Source organism: Pelmatolapia mariae, linkage group LG17 (assembly GCF_036321145.2).
Source record: "Pelmatolapia mariae isolate MD_Pm_ZW linkage group LG17, Pm_UMD_F_2, whole genome shotgun sequence".
Classification (NCBI taxonomy): domain Eukaryota; kingdom Metazoa; phylum Chordata; class Actinopteri; order Cichliformes; family Cichlidae; genus Pelmatolapia; species Pelmatolapia mariae.
The window spans coordinates 37358573-37381763 of NC_086242.1; the positions used below are offsets into that span (position 1 = coordinate 37358573).

General features: G+C 41.8%; 1 protein-coding gene across 2 annotated transcripts; it reads left to right on the forward strand.

Moving 5' to 3' along the window:
- The first annotated feature begins 1639 nt into the window (after positions 1-1639).
- On the forward strand, positions 1640-22907 carry nap1l1 (nucleosome assembly protein 1-like 1). 2 transcript variants are annotated; one of them, XM_063500462.1, is made up of 16 exons: positions 1640-1765; positions 5504-5542; positions 6436-6524; positions 10176-10278; positions 12502-12643; positions 13956-14036; positions 14408-14536; positions 14704-14775; positions 14851-14990; positions 15523-15668; positions 15771-15790; positions 16277-16399; positions 16532-16564; positions 16651-16701; positions 18330-18366; positions 21011-22907. In XM_063500462.1, the coding sequence occupies exons 2-15, from the start codon at positions 5526-5528 to the stop codon at positions 18333-18335; spliced, it is 1152 nt and encodes a 383-aa protein (XP_063356532.1). In that variant the 5' UTR covers positions 1640-1765; positions 5504-5525; the 3' UTR covers positions 18336-18366; positions 21011-22907. The 2 variants fall into 2 exon arrangements, with proteins under 2 accessions (XP_063356532.1, XP_063356531.1); XM_063500461.1 differs by lacking the exon at positions 18330-18366.
- Positions 22908-23191: the final 284 nt, after the last annotated feature.

A 23191-nucleotide genomic window follows, 5' to 3' on the forward strand; every position in this document is an offset into this window, starting at 1 on the left:
AGCACAAAAGTTGCAAGAAAAAAGTAACACTGGAAATAAAAATGAATTAATATAACAGAAACAGAAGATATAGGTGTCCTTGGGGAAAAAAAAGACTTTTGGTAGGTTTTTACAATAAAAATACACGTGTTTCAAAGTGGGGTTTACCTGGCAGCTCTCACGTGGAACTATAATGTAAAAGCTGGAAAACAATTCCTCTCACTGTTTTTATCCGCTTTCTGTTCCTGTGCTTCTGGCTGGCATGACTCAGGGAAATATTCACTTTTGAGTTTTGTGCCATCAAAGACACATGTGGGAAGGCTTTGTCTTCTGGGAAAGTGTGGAATGAGAGAGATCCGACCTCTGGGCTGGTGCCAGGTATTGCTCAGAGGAGGGTAGAAGCCAAGCAGTGTGCCTGGTGTTAGTAACACTGAGTCCGGTGCTGCCTGATGGATGAATCACAGTGAAATCCTTCCAGTCTTTGCTTCTGGCTTCATTCCGGGTCACTAGGAAGAGGTTTTCTATCAGGCTGTCTCTGTTTTGAGATATGTCATCACTCAAATGTGTGTAGGCTATTTTTTTTAACCGGCGGCATACACTTTCCCTTGAAAACCACCTGATAAATTTTCGCTTATATTGATAGACAGAATCACCACTGGACCTAACCCCACTAACTGCATGCCTTTAGACTGTTGGAGGAACCAGAGCACCCAGAGGGAGAACTCACACAGACAAAGGGAGAACATGCAAACTCCACACAGGAAGGCCCTGGCCAGATGGTGGATTTGAACCCAGCACCTACTTGCTGCGAGGCAAGAGTGCTAACCACCACACCCCATTACCTATCTCAGATTTTAAGTCCTCAATCTATAAAAAAAACTTTTTTGGGTGTGCTATTGTTCACTGTAACAGCGGTGTACACACAGTTCATTTTTAAGCAAACCACCATAAAGTGTGAGTACGTTGTTGGGTCACCATGTAAGTAAAGTAAAAAGTAAGTAAATTTTTATTTGCATAACACCTTTCAAGATAAAAATCACAAAGTGCTTCACAGAAAAGCTAAAACATAGCTAGAACAGCTGAAACACACATTAGCATTGAAGTCTGAGAGTTTTTATGACTAAAACAGACACCGCCAATAAAAGGTCCCAAAGTGTGGTTTGTTGTAGTCAAAGTGGCTGGGGATGCTGGTGAAGACATGGTGATTTTGATGCTAATAACAGGGGGAGCACGAATCTTGCTGGGGAAACTGAGAATGAAGATTATGGCAAAAGGACGAGCGTCACAACGTCCATGATGAGTGTAATCAGTTCCCCAGGTAGTAATGATGAAGACGACTGATTGCTTGCACGATGAAGGCAATGGAGCTGGTACTGGCGCTGATGAGATTATTGCGATCATGACAATCGTGGTATAAGATAATGACTGGAAATGAAATGGTGAAGAAGTTTAAGACGCTGATTAAGAGAGAGTTGTGACGATAATGAATGAATGAGGTGATGAAGAGCAGCAACCAGATGATTAGAAGACCATAAGGAGGAGGACTGGAACGATGTTTCCTCATCCTCTGCTTTCCCCCCCCTAGGGGCAACCTCACCGCCGCCCCTCCCATGCAAAGCGTTGCCCCGGTGATTGCCGGTTTACGTGATGACGTCGGATGTATATGAGCGCAGGCGGCGGGATCTCTCTCCCTTTTACCGCCATCGGAGCGGAGTCTCTTTCTTCCTCTAGACCGCTTCACTGCGTAGCGCCGCTAACCAAACCAGCCTCCGGCTAGACAGCGAAGGTAAGAGACGGGAGTTGGAAATGGCTTCGGCGCTAACGCCCCAAACTTGGTCGTCGTCCCCGAAGTTGAATTTCAGTCCCACTGTATGAGCGAACGGTGGCAAGAGGGTGACAGCGCTGCTTTTGCTAATGCTAGTCAAGTCAGACAGTGGCAGCAGCCATTGAGACTGGCTCCACCATGATGTGTGTTAACGTTACACGCGATTTGGAAAAAACAATAAAACAGCGTTTATGTTCGTCCGCTTCCACCGGACTGTTTGGCCAGTCATTGCATTCGCAGAGAGGACAAAACGCTGGCCAAGTCCGGCACTTGTCGGCGTTTTTCGACATTTGTTGACACGTGTCTCCTATCTTGTAATTTTGGACTTGACCTTATTTTTATTTTTGTGGAGGATGGGTGGGTGGAGATGGAGGGGGACGGGGGACTGTTCACGAGACTGAGCTTTACTGATAACGGCACGCGGCGTTTGGTTGAATTGGGTAGTTGGTTCTATTACATAAGGGGAAGCTGGTTAAAACGTGGTGCTGGAGCGTTGACACCACTTCCTAACTGGCCCATATTTTCTAGTTACAGCACCGTGTCTGTCGAAGCTGGTCCTCCCACTTGCTCTGCCCGAGTAGTGCGCATCGAGCTAGCAGCACGCAAGCTAGCTTTAACTAGCAGCGCACACACAAGAGCTCTTTGATACTAGACTGAGGCAGGCCGGCTAAAGTTGGTCTGTACACTAGCCGGGGTCCGGCTTGTTTTATGTGGGTAAAATGAGTAAACGTTTCAACAGGTTAGCTGCCAAATGAAGCCGAAATGTGGTTTCAGCAGGCAGGCATCCACCCGGGGCTTTTTGTTAGTCATGAATGGGTCGACATGACTTCAGCATGCAACACGTGGTCGCTGGGCAGGGATAGAAGAAATGGCTATCTTGAGTAAGGGTCTGTCTTTGGGCCAGTTTGATGTTTTTAGGAGAATGTAATCAATTAGCTGCTCCGTGTTGCAATTAGTCTTCTCTAGGGAAGACGTAGGTAGGTGGGTTTAAGTTGTCTTTTTTTCTTTTTTTAATGGCAATTACACACCAAACAAGGTGGGAGCAGCTTAAATCTGTTTTTTTTGTTCAAATGAATCGCCACATATAACTCTGGAAGCGCTGATGTTGTTATCACTTTTCACAATGAAAAAGCAAGTTGAGGTATTTTAGGGACTTAAACAATGAGGCATGCTGTTGATATTGACGCAGGTTGGCCTGGGCAATTTGATAGAAAATGCTCCAGGTTGGTATTATCCTGCTTGCAGTGCGTAATATACCCAAGTCTTTTTTTTCGTGCTTTATAAGCCAACCACCCCAACTAAAAACACTGTCATCTCATTCTGCACAGTGAAAGTTTGTTTTTTTTTTTGTCCTAAGAGCTTTCTCCAGTACTTATCAATAATTTGGAGAAATAGAGAGGTGGTAGGGATGGTGGGTGTCATCCTAGAGTAACATAAAGCACATGTGCTTTTATTATTCCTAGACACTTTCAAATTTATTCATTTGTCAGTGTAAACTTAAAAAGTGAAAGCCTGAAAAACGTTTCTTGCTATTCCAAAAGTGGCAGACTGCAGGTTTCAGTTGAGAAATGGGACGTAATTAAAGTCACAAACCAGCCAACAAGGCAGGCTTCTCCCTGAATCAGTTATCCTCTGCAAGAGGGAAGAAACACATTGATCTGTCATGTGACTTTTCCAAGCTAAAAGTGTCACATCAGCTCTGCAGCTGAATAATCTTGGCGTATCGGCTGAATATAGCCCACCTGAGATAAACAGTTATGATATGCTGCTTTGTTGAAATAGTTTCCTTGCTCGGTTGAAAGACCTACATAGATTTTTGGTTTCGATTCTAATTTGACAAAAGTTAAGTGTAAGAGATTATAAGCTCCTGGGCTTTAGTTCTTGAAGCCCTGCAGCTGCTAGTGTTACAGGCTAACAAGGGACAGATTTGCCCCTGGGATGACAAGTGAATGTAGTTAATGAGCTGATGAGTTGGGACAGCAGCAAGAACATGGCAGTCAGGAAAAGGATTAGAGACCTTTTACCATCATCTGCACTCTGCTGAAATGCCATCGTGTCATTCAGGTGTTGCTAGGTCAGTGATGATTCATATAAAATGTGTCTTGTAACGTTGTCATGATAAAGTAGTGGTAGTCAAAGTCCATTACACTTTTAAAAAATTGAATAATTGTTTTTTTTTTTCTTAATGGGGAAAAAATACTTTGGCTCATGTGTTCCTCCATGGCACTCAGCTGCCTCTTCAGTGAGTCTCGGATCCATCCTTTATGAGTTTTAGCAGTTCTTTTCCTGTTCCATGGGACATAATTGCATGCAAGCCGCATCCTAGAGCTGGTGGAGAACTGGTTCCTGTAGTGCTAAGCCAAACTGTACCAGGCTACAGGAGTAGAAAAGGGACTGCTGTCAAGCGGCTAAACTCCTAGCTGGTGGAGTTGGAATATGTCTGTAGGGAGAGGCAACTGAATTGCATCAAGGACCCGCCACCCTAATCAGTCTCTCAGGGGAAGGTGGCCTTGGCTGAGTGGCAAGGGGGTGGGTGACTAACAGCCAGGGTTGATCCCATGTAGACTGGGATGGGACTCTTAAAATAAGCATATGATGGATTTAGACAAATCCTGAGTGTTTAATAAAAATTCTTTGGAAAAAGAAGTTAATTATTTATTTACTTAATTATTTGGGAATGGGTGTGTTTGTAGAGATTAGTAAAGTTTATTTGAATATTGATCATAGCAGGTAATAGTAGCCACAGCGCTAAACAGACTGCTGTACTGATCGGCAAAGGACTAATGAGAAAAAATGACATTCATATGCATTAAAGTCATTTTCAGTCTTTTGTTTTTAATCAGTGTGTGAATGCCTCATAAGGCTCTGCTCTGCTTTGATCTTTCATGAGATGCTGTCAGTGCTGTGTTGACTGCAGCCTAGGGTTCCTTTTATATGCATTTTTCATGCATTTCCTCTGGAGTGGAGGGTAGTGCTGTGTGTGCACTATTTTCAGGAGTAGCATTACTTATACAGCCAGTTTAGTTTCATTTGCATCAAAATGGTGAGGCTGCAGTTTTACATTTTTAAAATTATACAATAAAAACTATATATCATTTTAGTTCTTTTGTGGTAATAAGAAGGGAAGGGGACTTGATATGAAGTAACTCGAGTTTTTGTGGTTTATTATTAGCGTTCTCTAACAACATTGTGGGGCGTTTTATTGCAGAAATTTGTTTCTATTTATTTTTTTACTGTGGAGGTGCTCAATAACATTCCAGTAGCTGTTTAACAACACAATGAATGACTGTTAAATTTAAACCAGTATCTTTATATTAGCTTAGAAGTTGGTTGTAAATGTTGTTTAACAGAAATCTTAGTGTACTAATTAAAAACTTGAATGCACATTAATATCCTCAATGCCCCCACAGATGCCTTTCATTTCTGCAAGTTCTTAATATTAGTGGAAATGCCAGGCAAGTATATTACATAATTGTTCAAAGTGATGGTATTTACCCTTTAACTGCTTACTAGAAAAAGATGTGCAAAGGTAGAGATGAGGCTCAAGAGACGGATGAACTACTGATAAGACAGCCGTATTTTGGTTGTGGTCATTACTTCTGAACTTTCCACTGTGAGAACAGAAGTTGCATAACATAAAGTGTGCTTTACATTTCATCTAGGATTTCTAAGCTAACTGGTTCTGTTCTTTCTTTCTAGCGTCACTTGAGACTCGGTTAATATGGCAGACATCGACAAGTAAGTACATTATGTGGTGTTGGTAACTAAAATTAAACATTTGGCCTCTCTGTCAACTCTGTTTTTCTTTTCCTGTGTCGTTGTTACAAAAGAGGCAGTGATTTATAGTTGCACACTCATTATGATATGAAATCGGACTTTTTAACATGAAGCCTACAGTAGTTGGACGACTTGTTTTTGGAGCCAGCTTCATGTGGTCATTGGAGGAACTGCAGTTTCTGGTACTGAGTTTTCAGATCCAGAAAGTGCCACTCAGGTTAAATCTAAGGGTGCAGTGCAGTAGGAACTCCTCCACACACCTCTCCAACAGCTAGGGCTACATTTTTGTTTTTTAAATGTGTGTGTGTTTTTACAGGCCACCTTTAAAACATGTATTGCTCTGTAGCAATGGCCCAATCGGATGGAAGCTGTCTCTTTGACTCTTAAATTCTTCCACTCTTGGGCATTGATTTTTCACAACAGTCTGCAGCCTGATGGAAGGATGAGATGGGCTACTGAAGCTGTGTTATGTTCAGTATTGAACTGTGATAGTGCTGCATCTTGAAGTTGGGCATCATGTTTCACTGCTTTGAGCAGCATCATGGGTAAAGGCAGACTCCAGTTTTGTTTACTGGTGAATTTTTAGAGCTGCACAGCATCACTGCTGGCCCTCACTCAGTATCAGGATGATCTTGGGCAAGGTGTGTCAGCATGGCAGTTGGCTCTTCTCAGCATAGAGCGCCAGTCATTGTTAGTCATGCTATTACTGCCACATGATGTGGCTGGCATAGTGGTCAGTGATCAGCCAAAAGATGCCAGGAGTAGTTTGGCCAATCTTAAATGTTCCTTCATAAGTACTGCTTTGTTTTGGCTAACATTTCCACCTTCTGACCTTCACCTCTCTCCTTGAGCAGCAAAGATCAGGCTGAGATGGACCCAGCAGATATGGAGGATGTTGAGGAAGTGGAAGAGGAGGAGACGGGAGAAGATGAAAACAGCAAAGGTAAGGCAGTCTCGGTATACTTACAGTCTAGAGTTGAATTGTGCATATTCTGTGGTTTAGGTGAAATGTAGAAGTGGGGGAATGTGGGGTCATTCGTTAATCTTAAATTCTCTCGCGGCTGCTCGATTTCCATGTTCCTCCGCGTAGCTGATGGCCTTCAGTTTAAACTGTGCTTCGTAAGCGTGTCTCTTTGCCATTTTCAGGGTTGTTAAAACAACGATGTCCTGCATAACGCACATACCTGTTCTTTTATACAGGTATGTGCGATCGTATATACCGCTACAGTCAACGCCCACACTTCACCCTTTAGCGTTCTCATGGTGTTCTCTACTAAGTCCTCATTACAACACACATGGCGCACTGCACTATAGGGTGCGCCGTACTTTTTGAAGAAAATCTGAGACTTTTAAGTGCGCCTTATGGTTGTGAAAAAACGGTAAAATAGTCTATATAAGCTCTGACTTGTATTATGAGTATGTGGTCTGGTAGCTGCAAAGTTTTTTGCAGCTATTTTTTTTTTTTAAATACAGCCAATGCGCTTTTAAACAAACATTTCAAATTATTTACAGAACAATCAGCTGTTCTGCATCAAATTTGATGCCACACAAATTATTTGTGCCACTCCAAAAAATAATTTCTGTCCACTATGAGATAAAGGAGAACAACAGCCTGAGACCTGCAGGCCTGACAACAGGACATGTATCACTCCTGTAACACCTGTAACATTCAGCAGTCGCCTCATTGTTCTGACACACACAACAAAACTATTGACTACACTACACACTAACTACACAAGATTTGCGCTAAACGTCTCAAATCTCTCACATCTCAGAACACCGCCGTCACTCCTAAAACTTCCCCCCGTTTCTTAACAATTAGATGCCACGTTGCCATATCATTTTTTGATTGGTCGACATGGTACTTTTTTCGACGAATAGGAAAGGGGGGAGGGGGGGTTGGTTTTGGTTTTGCTCACAGGTGGAGAGTGCTTTCGAGCGTTTTCCTTGTAAAATGCCGTTTTTACCGTTTCTTCCCGCAGTAAATATAAACGATAGTATTCAGGAAGAAAACCAAACATTGCATATTTTTTATCATAACTCTGGTTTTACGTGGCCTATCAACACAATTTAAAAACTGGTATAAAGTCCACACTTTTTCCGTCAATTGTTCCGTCTGTCCTGCTCACATCTCCAATGGTTGTACACGTTGTCATTAACGTGGTTTCACTCCACATCAGCCACGCCGCTTTGCTAGCTAAAACACTGGCACATAAGGACGCTGTCATAGCCTGTCAACCACGTTGATTAGCTGCGTATATACGAATGTGAATCGCATTATTGGCTGGACTATGGGATAAGGTGGCATCGTTCTAATCCCATACGGGAGCAGCCAGTCACTCACTGACTAACACTGCAAAACAGAATTGTTAAAGTATTCATTTTAATTTCAATTCAGGTTAATTTTTTTTTTTTTTTGTGCGCAACGCAGATTTTCTGTGCGCAGAGACCATGCCAGCAGTGCGCAATTGCGCACGTGCGCAGCTTAGAGGGAACATTGGCCAGGATATGGACAGCACAGGTCAATATTGTGCACTTCTGATACTTGAGAAACTAAAGACCTAGTGGATTAATTTTGTATTTTTAATAGCAGTGTCCTCACGACAGAAGCCGGGATGCTAACAGTATTTGTTACAGTTGTTAACTCGTGTACAGTGCTGGTAGCAATCCTGTTAGATTTCCTGACAAGCTACACAGTTCAGACATCTCATAGCCCATAATGTACCTCAGCCTGTGGGTTTTTTTTTTTTTAAATCAAACATGAGTTTTTTGCATGACATGATTCTAAATTCTGGTTGAGAGCTGGGAGCACTGATCCGTTTTATTTTGGGATCTCGATGCTGTTTATGCATTCTTTGATCCTCAATGGTTCCGACGACTCCTCACATATTGGCCTACTCCCGGCTTATTGTAGCTAGATATAGATTGCTGCTTGGGCCTATCTTTTTATAGCTAGTTTGAGCAGTCTTTTAAAAGCCAGACTTGAAAGAAGACTGATTCTGGCTGCCTACGACTGATCTGTCACGGCGGCCGCACTTTAAGGAAATCTGTACACAAGGCCTAGAAGCTGGGGGAGGATTATAAATGCATGAGTAAGACATGGTTGCAGCCTGCTGGCGTTAACATGCAGTGTAGACCCTCATTAAGAAATCTTTTGAGATTTCACACATGAGGGCGGTTGTGGAACACCTGTAACTTGGGAATCGCAAGCTCTGAACATTTGAGATTTTTAACTGATGTTTGAGCTGAATGTAAATCTATTAATTACATGAAGCACCCCACGCCCTGCAGATACTCCTCTGCTTTATTGTAGGGTTTCAGTAATGCTGTAGCTTCAGTTGCACAGGTACTGTGGTGTAGTACAGTTTCTGTAGTGTGTGGATGCACTATAGAACAGTTCCTGTAGTTGGTAGATTTGGTAATGATTAAAAACAAGTTTTTATTGCTGGTTGTGTATTAGCGGCACCTTGGTTGAAATTCAGTTACTACGACAGTCGTTCCAGTAAGCTGAGCCGATAGACTTTGACTTGAGTTTTTTTTTTTTTTGGTGTGTGTCAGTTTAACAACATGGTCAATTATAGTTGCTGAACTTGCCCCTGCATTTACATAACTTGAGAAATGTGCTACAACTGCTAGTTAACTTAATTCTGACAGTGCTGCAAATGGGTTTTAACATAATTCAAATCCCCCTCAGTGACCCAGTTTAAGTCTGTATAGCTTTAAAACCTCAAATGTAAAAATTGAAGACTACAGGGGGATCAGTTTGTAAAGGTGTAGTGATGCTTCTCTAAAACAATCTAATGTGGTGGTTTACACACAGGTCAGTGGTTCAGTTTCAGCCAGAGACACAAATCCACTTTAAGGTTTCTTCAGGAAGGTTATCCAGGGTTAAACTATACCAAATAAAAACATGTGGCGCTACCTGCTGTGGTGACCTCTTGTCACAAGGGGAGCAGCATTTGTTTTGTCACTTCATAACAGCCCCCTTCTTGTGTTTTTGGTCTACTACAGAATTCTACATTAAAGCATCTGCTTAAGAAGCTGATTTTGTCTAAATTCAGAGAAGCTTATTTATTTATTTGACTCAGTGCAGCATCCCAGACAGCTCACTGATTTTTGGCTTGTAACACAAGGAAAATGTCCAGGATGTGCTAGCAGAGAAAAGTGACTTCCAGTCTTTTTAATCTTCTCACCTGCCAGCAGCAATCTGACTGAGCTTTGATAGGTGTGAGCAATGTGTCGGACACTTGGGTTGTACCATCTGTCACCTGTCTGGCTGCACAAAGGAAGAGCACTCTTTGACTGCTGAGCATATATGTATATGCAACATTCATAATGCACATAACCAGACATCAACCTCTGTGTCCACACTTTAAAGCATACAACAAGCAAAGTACTTAAGAGCACTCCACCGAGCAGTGATGGAATGGTTACAAAAACAATCGTAAAATTGTTATTGTGCAGCTCCTGATTTGGGTTTCAATTATAAATCAGTATATTTGAGTGTAGTTTTAAGTGAATCCCACTCAACATCAGTTCTGAGATGATGCTCAAGTTCTGCTCATAGATTTCTTTTCACTATGTTTCTCTTCAGCTCGTCAGCTGACTGTCCAGATGATGCAGAATCCACAGATCCTGGCTGCGCTGCAGGAGAGGCTGGATGGTTTGAATGGCTCACCATCAGGGTACATGGAGAGGTGAGGGATGGCTCATTTGTCTTGCCTGAGCAGCACACAGGCAGCTCTGAATTGAGAATAATGTACAGACTTTGTATTTGTTTTTATATTAAGGTTTTTATGCAAGAGTGGTATTCACTAAATTTTGTTCAGTAGATCCTGCTTTTTTTCTTTTTTAAGTCTGGCTGTTGGCAACTGTTGCTGTGGGCTTTCCATCAGTTACAGCAATCACTTCCTTGCAAATAGACAATCAAAAACATCCACCTACAATCTACATGCTTTAGCATACTGATGAGTATCTGAAATGGTGACTACACCTTGTTGAGTAGAAATGCAAATCAGTTTGAAGTTGAGGTCAGCCACATCAGCGGTTAACATCAACGGTACAGTCAAAACAAGCGAGTCATGAGTTGATGAGCGTCTACCAGTGTGACACTACATGGCCCAAGAAATACAACCGGGTTTCAGTGTGAAGCAGGTGGGCTTCTTACATTGAAGTGGGAAGCCTCAGCCCCTGGCGAGGTCAGCTATTATCATCTCAGATGCAATGAAGGAAGAACGCATGTTGAGTTTCAAACGTCACTTTGTAAGGACAGCTGGTTTTAAATTGGGTATGCTGAGGCACATAAAGGTGAGATGTATGGTAATAGGAAAACCCATTTTAATGTGTTACAGACCGCTTCCAGACTGTAGGCAGTGAAACATTAAACAGAAGTTCAAACAAGACAAAATTGTCTGTTCGTATTAAAATGCAAAATCCAAAGTCTAGCACTGCTCCTTCTCAGTGTAAGTGGCTGTGAGCACCTGGTGTCCTTCATAAAACAGCATACCAGAGAGCCTTTAAAATAAATGCATACAATGGTGTTGTGGAAAAAGGACAGTGGGGCACTGTGCATTTCAGGGCATAGTACTGGCATCAGTTGTAAATAATGAGGGCTGCTTTAGTGGGCGAATAGCTGTACAATGACTTTATTTTGTGTAGTCACTTGAGTTAACATGGATCAATTTGTTGCCTGAGTCCAGGAAATGTAATCACAGCTGACGTGAGTCATAGTTAAAACGAAAATAATCCAAGTGGAGGAGATACTTTTAACAAAAACCACACTGAAGGATGCTTGCTGAAACGGCGACAGTTCAGTCAGTGGTTGGGGCTTCTGAGATGCTAGGTTGTGAGCGTCGCTGTGCATCTTGGCTACAGGGCTGAGCCACCCACTGCTCCTCTCTTCAGCAAAACCATCAGCAAGCAGCTCTTTGATCAACATGTCAAGTGTTTGGCAGTCACCACCAAACTCACCGGTTGCATCCCAGCACTTGGGACTCAAACACGCATTCCCCTGCCAGGCTAGTGCAAGCGTCTCTAATTTACCACACTGCAGAGAAACTTGACTCGGTGCAGTCTCTCTGCACTTCTGAGTCTGGTTAACTGTTCTGCGAGATCATTCAACAGATTCTAAAGATATAATTAGGATGTTAAAGTTGCAGGGTGTCCAAATAGGACCGCAGAGATGTGCACCTTCAAATGCAGAAACATGGGGTCTGATGTGAAAGAACAAGCAGAAAGAGCAGATTTGCATTACAGGATGGAGAATTTATTCCACCATCAGATAAATGCACTAAATTGAAAGCTAGCTGAATGGAATCGGTAGCATCCTACAAAATAAGTCTGCGATGAGTTGGAAATGAGAAGCATGGATGTGATGAAATGGTTTTGTGTTCGTTTCAGTTTACGTCTTAAAAATATAAACTGTCTGTCATTAAAAGCAAACATGGAAGTGACCTTGTAAGACATGAGGAGTAACCCCTCTCTCATCTACAGCAAGAACCAGGCTACAAGGCTAGAAGTTCCCCAAGTGTCCACCAAGTAAATCTGCTAAAAAAACGACGCCTTTTCCTCACTCTGATGTTAAATGAAGCAAATCTGAATAAAAGCAGTTCTCAGCATAGTTTTACTGTGTTTAAAATGTTTTCTTGGAAGGCCATCCTGACTCACTATGGATCCTCTGGGGACAGTGTGTCTGTGCACTTTGTTGCCATTCTCCAAAGCTCTCTGCAGATTAACTTCTGAAGAGGGGGCCACTATTTGCCTCAATCACTTTTGTTCCCCCTGTGATTTAAAATTTTTTGTAAGGGCTAGAAAGCGAATGACAATCAAGTGGATATCCATACTCTTTTCTTGGAGTTTAAATATTACTTTTCAATAACCAGGATTGTCCTCATGTCTTCTGTTCATGTGTCCTCCCTCAGTTTACCAAAGGTCGTAAAGAGACGTGTCAATGCTCTCAAGAACCTGCAGGTCAAATGCGCCCACATTGAAGCGAAGTTCTACGAGGAAGTACATGAGCTGGAAAGAAAGTATGCTGCCCTCTACCAGCCCCTCTTCGACAAAGTATGTTTTTGGTTTTGTGTATACTATGTAAAGAAGTCATGGTTTGTCACTACAAAGTAAAACTTACTGCGTATTATGTGTTCCAGCGTGATACAGCCACTCTTTAGTCACTCACAGTAAGACCAGAAGCCTAATTTTGTATGGCTCTTCCCTTTACAGCGACTTATGACATAAATGACAATTTAAAAACTGTCTTTTTAGAATGTATTTATTTTTATGTTTTTGGAAGAACTGTTGAATCACAAATTCTGCTCTTCAGAAGAAAGTTGCACCCAGTTTTGGGATGTCGGCACGCATGTTGCATCCACTTACTATGGATAAAGTTAAATTCATGTCGTCTTTATTCAGTCCAAATATTAAAAAAAAAAAAAAAAAAAAAAGCTCTCATAAGCCTACAGCTCTTGGGTTGCATATACATTTACCTAAATATTGATTAAATATAAGAATTTGCTGAGCGCTTGATGAGGGCCAAAGCACTCGATTTGAGCAAGGAGAGACTTGCAGCTCTCACGTTGTAACTGGACATGAGTAGGTTTAGACCTGCATTGATACTGATGTTTGACGCTTTCTCCTTGAGCATCATTTGCCTCGAGTGCACACTTTCTTGAATCTGTGAAGCTACATCAGGATTTAGAAGCAGCTCAGGGAATTTTAGAGCTTGCATAGAAAACGTATGGCTCTGGTCTGCTGTTTGAGCACACTCCATGTGTGTAAGTGTATCTATAGTAACCATAGCTTTTGCATCATTCTTCCATCTGTGGTGGAGCCAAGAAAGCAGCTTTTCTCAGATATGCTGCAAACCTTTGATAATCTGGGACCAGAATTTTTCTGGGAAATGAAATGAGTTGTTTTCTCAACTATAAAAATAGTTCCTCTTAGATGTTAACTGACAGTCAAGTAAATGCTTTAAGCTGACTTGTGTTGAAAGGTTTGCTTTGTGTTGCATCAGAAGGTGATGAAAGAAGAGGTTGTAAAAAGCCCCTTTATGGATTTGGATCACACCGTTGTACTTCTTGTAACATAAGTGCACGATCCTTCACCTTTGTAGTGAGGACCGCTTTCAAGCTGCTATTCTGGGTGTTTCTGATGTCACTAATGCAGTGTTAAAGGCACTTTTTCCTGTAAATAAACACTGTTTGAAATGACTACTTTGCCATTAGAATACAGAGATTGCTTGTTCTCATACAACTCACAGAATGCAGGATTTGTTTATTTTGTAAGAACTGATTTGCTGTGGTATAACTTGCAGTATAAAATAAATGCATGTGTAAATTTGTAATTCAGATGGTATTCTTCTCTCGTTTCCTCACAGAGAAGTGACATAGTGAAAGCAGCTTATGAGCCCACAGATGAGGAATGTGAATGGAAAGCGGATGAAGAGGAAGAGCTGACAGTAAGTAAGCAGGGACAGATGACAAATACACCTGCATGCTTACTGTTTAAATACTTGGCTTTCTGCATTTTTCTGCTTTCACATTTCGTGCGTGGACCCAATTGTCTTCCCAAAGTGACAGCACAGCATCCAACCATCACTGATTTCAGACATCTGCTTTTCAGAGTGGATTAAATCTGTACTATGGTGCTGCATGTGAAGCTAGTTTTGTTTTGTTTTTTTGGGTTGTTTTTTTTTTAAACACCCCCTTTTGGTCATTATTGTTCAGTGCTGTGTGGTTGTATATGTGGACAGGGCGCAAAATATTTTTTTGGTTTGTTTATTCACCAAACACACATACAAATATTTAGAAGAAAACCTCTTTTAACCAGGATGAGATGAAGGAGAAGGCAAAGTTGGAGGAAGAGAAGAAGGATGAGGAAAAAGAAGACCCCAAAGGCATTCCTGAATTCTGGTTAACGGTTTTCAAAAATGTGGACCTGCTCAGTGACATGCTGCAGGTAGGTTTACACACACAGAAAATGGGTCACAGACAGTGACTACTTCTCTAATTCAATAATCAGGGTTTGCTTCCACCTCCTGGCCAATAGCTGTATAGGCTGGCTCGTGTGGTTTTTAACAGCTTTTCTGTGTTAGCTTCTAAACCACCATTCTTCCCTCCCCTCAGGAACATGATGAACCCATCCTTAAGCATTTACAAGACATTAAAGTTAAATTCTCAGATCCAGGACAGCCAATGGTAAGTGTGCTTCTCATACTTTAAATTGCTAAAACCAGTCTGACTGTTTGCTCATCAGCCTCTTGTGTTCACCAGAGCTTCACATTAGAGTTCCACTTCGAGCCAAACGACTTCTTCACAAACACAATGTTGACAAAAACCTACAAGATGAGGTCAGAGCCCGATGAGAACGACCCCTTCTCCTTCGATGGGCCAGAGATCATGAGCTGCACAGGGTGAGTGTCAGCGATTTCTTTTCTTTTTTCTTTTTTCTTTTTTTTTTTTTTTTTTTTTCAGGTTTTTGTTTTCTAAACAACTTTTGATGCACATAATGAAATGCTGCCAAAGAGCTTATAATTTCTTCAGTTTTACACCTCAGCTGTCACAGGCTGATGGGGTGGTGCTGTTGAGTGGGCAACGTGGCAGCTTGTGGCCTCGAACAAGCTGACATAGGACTTTGAAAGTCATACCATAGGTGCATCTACTAAATATCTGAGATGAGTCTGAACTCTGTGACCTCGAGGTCACAATTTATAAATCAAATGTATACCAAACTCCCCCCCCCCCCCCCCCCCCCCCCCCCACCATTCATGAATACAATATTCATGAATATTCAGAAATCCCGTATTTCTGTTCTCCAACCAGAGAGGCAGAGGATAATTGAAAGTCCTTACTGGATAACTCGTACATCCCAGATGTTTTTTAGATTTGACATTTCAAATGCTGCCTCCTGACCTTGTTTCCATTGCTCCTTGTTTTTGACAACAGCTGCACGATTGACTGGACAAAGGGCAAGAACGTCACATTGAAAACAATCAAAAAGAAACAAAAGCACAAGGGCCGTGGCACGGTCAGGACGGTCACCAAAACGGTCCCCAACGACTCCTTTTTCAACTTCTTCACCCCACCAGAGGGTAAGAGTGACATGGCAGAAAAGTTGACCGTTGCTATACAGAGTTTGCTTCAGTCTGAGTTTTGTTTGCATTGTTTCATTTTGATCTGTGCTTTCTTTGCAGTCCCAGAAAATGGCGAGTTGGTAAGTTGGTGCTTTTACACACTGTTTCACCTGGGATTTCTTTTGATATTAACTCGAGCTTCTTTATACGAGACGTACACTTCCATTAACCTCAAACATTATGTAGTGACTTAAAAACATGATTTGGTGACCCAGATAAGTAACTACAGTCAAGGTTGCCAGAGTGGCTGGTCTGTGAATCTTAATATTGAGTAATACTACAAGCAAAGCCACTAGAGTTTGGCAACAAACTGTTTTCTCAACATTTGATTTTGACAAAATTCAAATTTTATCACAAACTAACTCCAGCTGCATCTTGGCACATCTTAAAGACAAACCTTAGTGACTGACAGGCCAGAGGATTTGTAATCAGTTTTGTACCCATTCTTCCCTCCAAGGAGGAAATGCACTTCAGATGCCATTTGTATAGAAATGCTGAGTCAGGGGCAGCTCTGGTTGCTTTCTCACTTTGTTCAGGAAATGCATGAATAAACTGTCTGATTTCAGGATGAGGATTCGGAAGCCATTCTGGCTGCTGACTTTGAAATTGGCCACTTCATCCGCGAACGTATCGTACCCCGAGCGGTGCTCTATTTCACAGGAGAGGCCATAGAGGATGATGACGATGATGTGAGTGTGGGCATTTGATATCTTGGGTGGGGTTACAAAGTGATTGAGTTGTAAGTTGGGAATTAATTCAACTTAAATAAGCATTTTAATTTGGCATGAACCTGGCTCTTAACAAATGTTTTTCTTTTACAGTATGATGAAGAGGGAGAGGAGGCAGATGATGAGGTAAAACCACCAAAAAACTACCACACGCCACTAAAGCTTACATTTTGGAAGTTGTAGACTGAAGTTGCCCTGTGCTGTGTGTTCAGGAAGGTGAAGAGGAGGCTGACGAGGAGAACGACCCCGACTATGATCCCAAGGTGAGAGAACACGTCTGTAAAGATCTCTGGTGCTGTGAGAAAAGACCTTACTCAGCAGTTCTCAACTTTGTTGGCTCAGGATTTTCTTACTTAAGGCGATGGATAGCTTCATGAGTCACTGCGTTCAGAATCTTTCTGCATAATTTTCTGTCACCTGAGGATCCTGAGCTGCAGGTGGAGAACAGCTGATTTCAACATACAGAATACATACTGTCAACAAATGCATCTCATTTTACACCAGCTTTAATTTGCTTCAGCTTCTGTTCTGTTGTGACCTTGGTTTGGTCCTCTGATTAAGACAGAAAATGCATCCAGTTGATATTTTCTCTTTTTAGCGCTCCATTTTTAGTTTGACTTTTACAAGTTGTTGAAATTAGAATGCTGCATGTTGTTGTTAAAGCTAAAGTAACACAGATACAGTATGCCAGAAACAAAAGGACACAAGGAAAAAAATCCTTCAAGTTTGTACAGAATTTTTAGTTGTCCAGAATTTTAGCCAATAGGCTTTCTGCCATTTTTCTGCCACATTTGGACAAGATTTTACCTCATTTTATGGTAACTGCCCAGAAACGTATCAAAATCTATCTGCCAGTAAGCAGTTTACTTCATCACCTATTAAACAAATTCATCTGGAAACCACGTCAATCTTAGTCGAAACCTTAGACTGGATATAAAACATGGATTTAAGTCACAAATGACTGCAATATTAAAGTCATAAATCAAGTTAAAGTAGGTGCTTTTTTTCCCCTCCTCACCCAGAGCTGCCGATGCTGCCTACGTCCCTAGGATTCCAAATTTACTGTAACCTGAACACACCAGCTGTGTTTATTGTGACAGTCCAATTATTACTACTATGTGTCTTTACTACATTATGGTTACTTTGCACGGCGCTGAGCCACTTTGTAAAGTATTGTGACTGAGAGCCAGGGGTCCTTCATCACCTGTCAGTAAACATTCACTGCATTAGAAATAAACTTGAAAATGCATGGACTGTAAAGACAACATTATACAGTATTTATCAGTTTAACATTGCTTGAACACCCGTCATGGTCAGCAGCTTTTAATGGGCCAGAAATTCTGTACCCATCTTTAACCATTTGAATAGAAGTGGGCATGCACACACCAAATGAAGTGCAAATCTGATGAGATTTGGCCTAGTCCCACTGAGACACAAAATAACAGGTTGTCTCCTGCGGGGCTCTTTGTTCACTGAGATTCTCTGCATCACTGCGTTCTTGATGAAGGTAATGCAGCTGAAAAAAAAAACAAAAGCACTGGAAACGGCAGCAAGATGCATGAACGTCTCTGATCAATGGACTCAAAGTGTCCTTTTGTAGGTAGTCATATTTGTAAGGTAGGGTTTTTGAGGGGTTACCTGCATGACTTTGTGTGTTGACTCATTTGGCCTGAGACTAGTAACTTTGAATTACACCAAACTGAAGAAGCTGAGTTTGACACCACAGCATGTAAACAAGCATGAGCTCTGCTGCTTCTTTGCTCAACTAAAACATCTGACATTCTGTATTCTGCTAGTTTGGCTTTTTTTTTTCTCCTATTCATTAATGTGTCTTCATCACCTGTCACTTTGGCATATTTTGTCAGCTACTCTTTAAATTTTTCCTCACTAGGTTTAAGTGGTGACTGTAGAAAAATAACCCTATCCTGGTAGGTACAGCTCATGAATTGTCAGCTTTTCCACCATCACACCCCCACCACCCTCCACCCCCACACCTTTTGATTTTGGGTTATGGCTTTTCCATCTTTGTCTCTCTCCACCCTTCGTCGGCTGCTGTGTTAACACTATCCTGACTTACTAACTCACTGGTTTGGCTTTTTTTTTTTTTTTTCATGAAGTTTAACCCATATTAGAGCTCTGCATTTGCACCTGTATCATTTCTGTATGTTGAAGCGAGCCCAACCTCCTTTGTTTTGTCCCCACCATGTTGAACTCTTCCCATGCACAAACACAGGCTAGTTCATCAGGGTGATGATTTTGTTTGGCAAAAATGTCCTTTTTGTTTATCTGTGTGTGAATTCCCATTTAAATGTCATTGGTCTGTTCGTCCATGAACGTCCTTTGTTTTCCTTCATCTACATGCTCTAATACAGGGCTGCTGTAATGTCTTAATGTCTGGTTAAATGGCTCTCAAATGTCCCCAAAAGTGCTCTTAATTCTAAAGGGCCTGTTACAATCCATTAGAAACTGGAGTTCTGGTAGTATATGGAGAAAGAAGCTCAGATGCTGCAGCAGTGGTATTGGTTACAGACAGGGCATTCGTTTTTTTGAAACGCTCATTAAAAGCCACATGTGTTGAACGGTGGCAGCAACGACCTCACTCTGTAGTAATGTGTGTGGCATCAGGCCATGAAGAGCAGCCTTGAACAGCTGCAGCGTGCCATCATCACCTCTGCAAGTGTGTAATGTCTACTCCAAGGACGTCCCACCCTGAGTGTGCCGGGGGCTTAATTATCCTCTGTGTGCTTTTTAAACCTTAATTTGCCCCAGTGTTTCGTTTGTTTGGCAGCTAATTGATTTGATCCAAAGTCCCTGAGTTTATGTTTAAAGTGTTGACATTTGTTATTTTGAAAGGGCTAATGGAAAATGGGCTCCTATGGCAGATGTTTGGGTCTCTCCAAAGTTTGTACTGTTGATACGGAGTCCCATTATTCAACTTTGCTGGTTTAAAAATATATATATATACCCCAGCCATTGTTAATTTAATTAACCAGTGGAGATTTTGAAGCTAAATTTTCAGTCACTGAATCTTTGGCAGTTAGCTGGTTTGATGTTGGTATATCAGCCTCTAATCAACAAGTTACACAGAAATATCTGTTTTTTTTTTATTTATTTTATTTTATAGTGAACAAACCATTATCATTATTTTGTCCTCCAGAGGACTCATTATGAGATTATCTCACACAGTGATGGAGGCCTCGAAACTCCAGTATTTGTCTGCATTTGTTGAAGATTACTGAGCTGAGTTTCTTTCCTCACCATAAGTTAAACTGAGGACAGCAGATTGTTCTGTTGACACACCCCATCAAGAAGATCCATCAGCTCTTCTTAAAATGAGATCTATCATGTCTGTAATGTTTCAGAGAGATCTGCAAGTTGTCATTTCCTAAGGCATCAAAATACATTTCGGCGTTCTCAAACGGCAACATTTAAGTCAGAATGCATCAAGTAGATGAGTAGAAATGTGTTTACTGGATGAATGTGCTGATAAATGGAACAGAATAATCCTTTAATCCTTTGGCACAGCTGACAGTAAGAGAATGAAAGTGTATTCTATGATGTTGGAAACCCTTCTAAGATTTTAGGCTCACACTGATTTCTCAAGTGCTTAGTAACATGTGAGTGCTGAAAGATGAAGGTTAATGTCTGAGGGTATGTGCTTTAAGAGTTGCATAAGATTGACATGCTCCTGGTAGATGCCAACTAATGTGCGTTAAAGCAGGAACTGTAATATTGCTGAAACTAGCAAGTTAGGCTGGCTTGTTGGGGATGCTGGCAGCTGATGGTTTTTGTGCAGTAGAGGCTGGTGGGTGGGGATGTGGTCCTTACTCAAACATGAGCGCACAGCCCCCTGAAGTTTCCCAGTCACGACTGTTTTAGACTGTAGTAAAGTAAAAATGACAGGAACTGCTAGCTGTGTAAAAGAAATACTTGCAATGCCTACAGCTCACTCAGGGCACTATAAAACTCCAAGCCATACACATCTGGCTTTATTTTATCCATTTAAGCACTTTATCTCCCTCACACCTGTGGTCAGCTTAGCTTTCATCATGAGTGCTCTTACTCTTACACTCCAGAAGAAAAACTTGAAATGGCTATCTAAGGTTTGTCATTATTTTGCCTCATGCTGATACAAAAGATTTATATGAAGCACTTAAAGGTCACAAGTTGCATATGATAATTAGAAAAAATGTTAGCTTAGCAGAGCCAGCCTACTGCTAAGCTAACCTGCTGCTGGAGCTTCCCACGGGAGTGCACTCGATCCTCTGAAAGTCATGTCACTTAGACTTTAAAATGGTCTCACCAGCACCCTAAAGAATCCCTGGCCTGATGTTTATTTGCATCAATACTGTTTAACAAAAAGTATTTTCATACTGCTGTCTGTCTAATGTGAATGTGTCAGTCATCACATCCTTGTCATTTCTGTTGCATTTAAAAATAGCTGAGGTGAGAAGTTATTTTGAGTTTGTAGCTGCTTGAGTGTGGTGGAGTGGCTTGACTGCGTACGTGCCATTTGAATGAGTCTGTATGGAGCGGCCTTCATCTTAACACCCACCATCCTGTTTCTTACAGAAGGATGCAGCCCCCCCAGCTGAGTGCAAGCAGCAGTGAAGCCTGACCCGGCGGCCTCGAGGATCAACTGCACTGTAACGGCTTCTCAAAAGAAGAAATATATAAATAAAAAATAAAAAAAAAATAGTTACTTACCGCCTTATAATGTTTTGTATTTTTCTTGGTAGAGAACTTGGAGAAAAAAAAGGTTTCAAGATTTTTGTTACAAAAACTCATGGTAATATACTGGGAGCAGTGTGGCTCGATATACATAGTATTTTACTAGACCTGTTTTCCCCTCTCTTCCTTCTCTGTACAATAGTTAGACTGCAGGAAGATAACCTCCCTCAAAAAGCATGAACTTGTTTCTTCACTGCTAAACTAGTTTGGGTTCTTGTGAAGTCTTTTGTTGTATTTGCTCTTAGACAACAGCTGTGGTTTAGACTGGCATTGCGGCGACACCAATCTATATATCCTCTCCTCCCAGCTAAATTCCAGGTTGTCCCAGTGATTTATTTTAGCTTTTGTTTTCTAAACTCTTAGCGGGGACTTGAGCACTTAAAAGAGAACACACAAAGCACTGTAGCATTTCCAGACAGGACGGATGTGTTAGCTGCACCTGAGTGTCCATTCCAGTTTATTCTGTGGGATCCACAGTTGCCACCCTCTCACCCGACTTTTCTTTTTTTTTTTTTTTTTTTTTTTTTTTTTTTTCCCCCTCCCCCACAATTTCTTTGGGAATTCCTGTGCCACCTGTGCTCAACTGCTTTCCGCTTAAACATTCCGGTAAACAGACTGGCTGGCCCCATTAGTGAACCTCTCTTAAAGAGTCTGCCATTCTTCCACCGGACGGACTGTTAAAATGATATAAAAACTGACGTTTGCAGTGACTTCTTCGCTCCTATGGCTCTCTACAGCCAACTCTCGAACATTCCTTATCTTAAGAAATCTCTGGAAGGTGGGGTGAGACAGTTTGTCAGGATGGCCTAGTTTGGGGACACAGCCCCAATAACCTCACGCTTCAGGCTCCTCGAAGGCTCGCAGTAGTGTGGCTGTCGTCTTTTTCTATAGCACTTTGTTACTTGTGTGGTGTACCAGTGGTGTCCTGTCATCAGTTAACTGTACAATTATTCAATGTGAGCAGCCCTTTGACTCCTCCCACCCCATACCTGAGGGGATGTGAGAGGGGGGGCTGCTGTAGCCCCGCTCTGTAGAGTTCAAGTTGTGCTATTTGGTTTAAAGTGAATTACCGTTGTTGTCGGGGGAGGCACACTAGTCCCATTCAGGGAAGCTTTATAGGAACAGTGTTGGGCAGATGTAGCACAGTGGATGACAAGGGGAGGGGGTGGAGTGTCAAGATTGGGCTCAGCTCACTTTTTCCCTCTTCGGTTTGTTTACCCCCCTCATGTAACCAATTCATGTCTCATGTGAACCTGAGCCCAGTAGCTGAGGTCACGGTTCATTTTTATCACTGTGAAAGAAATGGGGGCGTGTGATAAGGCCATTGTGTTGGCTCATGACCCACCACCCTGCCCACCCAAACCTGCTTCCTTTGTTACCCAGAATGCCTTGGAAAAGGTTGTCGGAGCAATACTTAAAGCCAGGAGAGGAACTGAAATGAAACAGTAGCCTTGCTCCCCCCAGTCCTTTAGCGTCCCCCCCCCTTCTCTCCCCTCGGTTGTGAGAACAGCCATGTGTTGGTTGTCACTGGGGCATCATCATGTCCACTGTGGAGATCCAGGGTACTTGGCATTTTGCAGGGAGTATCCAGATCATGTTCATTGGAAATGGACTGACTGGATTTCTGTGGGGGCGTCCTTCTGAGCAGCTGTTGTCAAGGCAAAATGCTATGCTACAAAATACTAATGTACTCAATAACTGTACGTGTATGTTCATGAATAAATTGGTTAAACATGTATGTGATGGCTGACTTTTTTTTTTCTCTCCCCTCTCCAAGTTTTTGTCTGTAGAATATTTAAATCTGTCATTCACATCAACACAATGCTTTGCTTGTTATCACCCGGAAACTACAGCATGGTTATTAGGTTGCCATCAAAGTAAATTTGCATGCCCTGGCACTTTTATTTTAAACTTGTAGTCGTGCATCATAAAATATCACAAATGGTCCTGACAAAGTATTGTGTGTTTAAAATAAGAGTTCCAATTTAATCAGTTTTATGCCAATGAGTTGGCTTCATTTAG

What these genes read in the sequence shown, in the direction of transcription:
- nap1l1 (XM_063500461.1), top strand. An exon ending in AGAAGATGAAAACAGCAAAG is followed by an intron (nt 6,525 to 10,175) that starts GTAAGGCAGTCT and finishes GTTTCTCTTCAG; the next exon opens with CTCGTCAGCTGACTGTCCAG. An exon ending in TAGAGGATGATGACGATGAT is followed by an intron (nt 16,400 to 16,531) that starts GTGAGTGTGGGC and finishes TTTCTTTTACAG; the next exon opens with TATGATGAAGAGGGAGAGGA.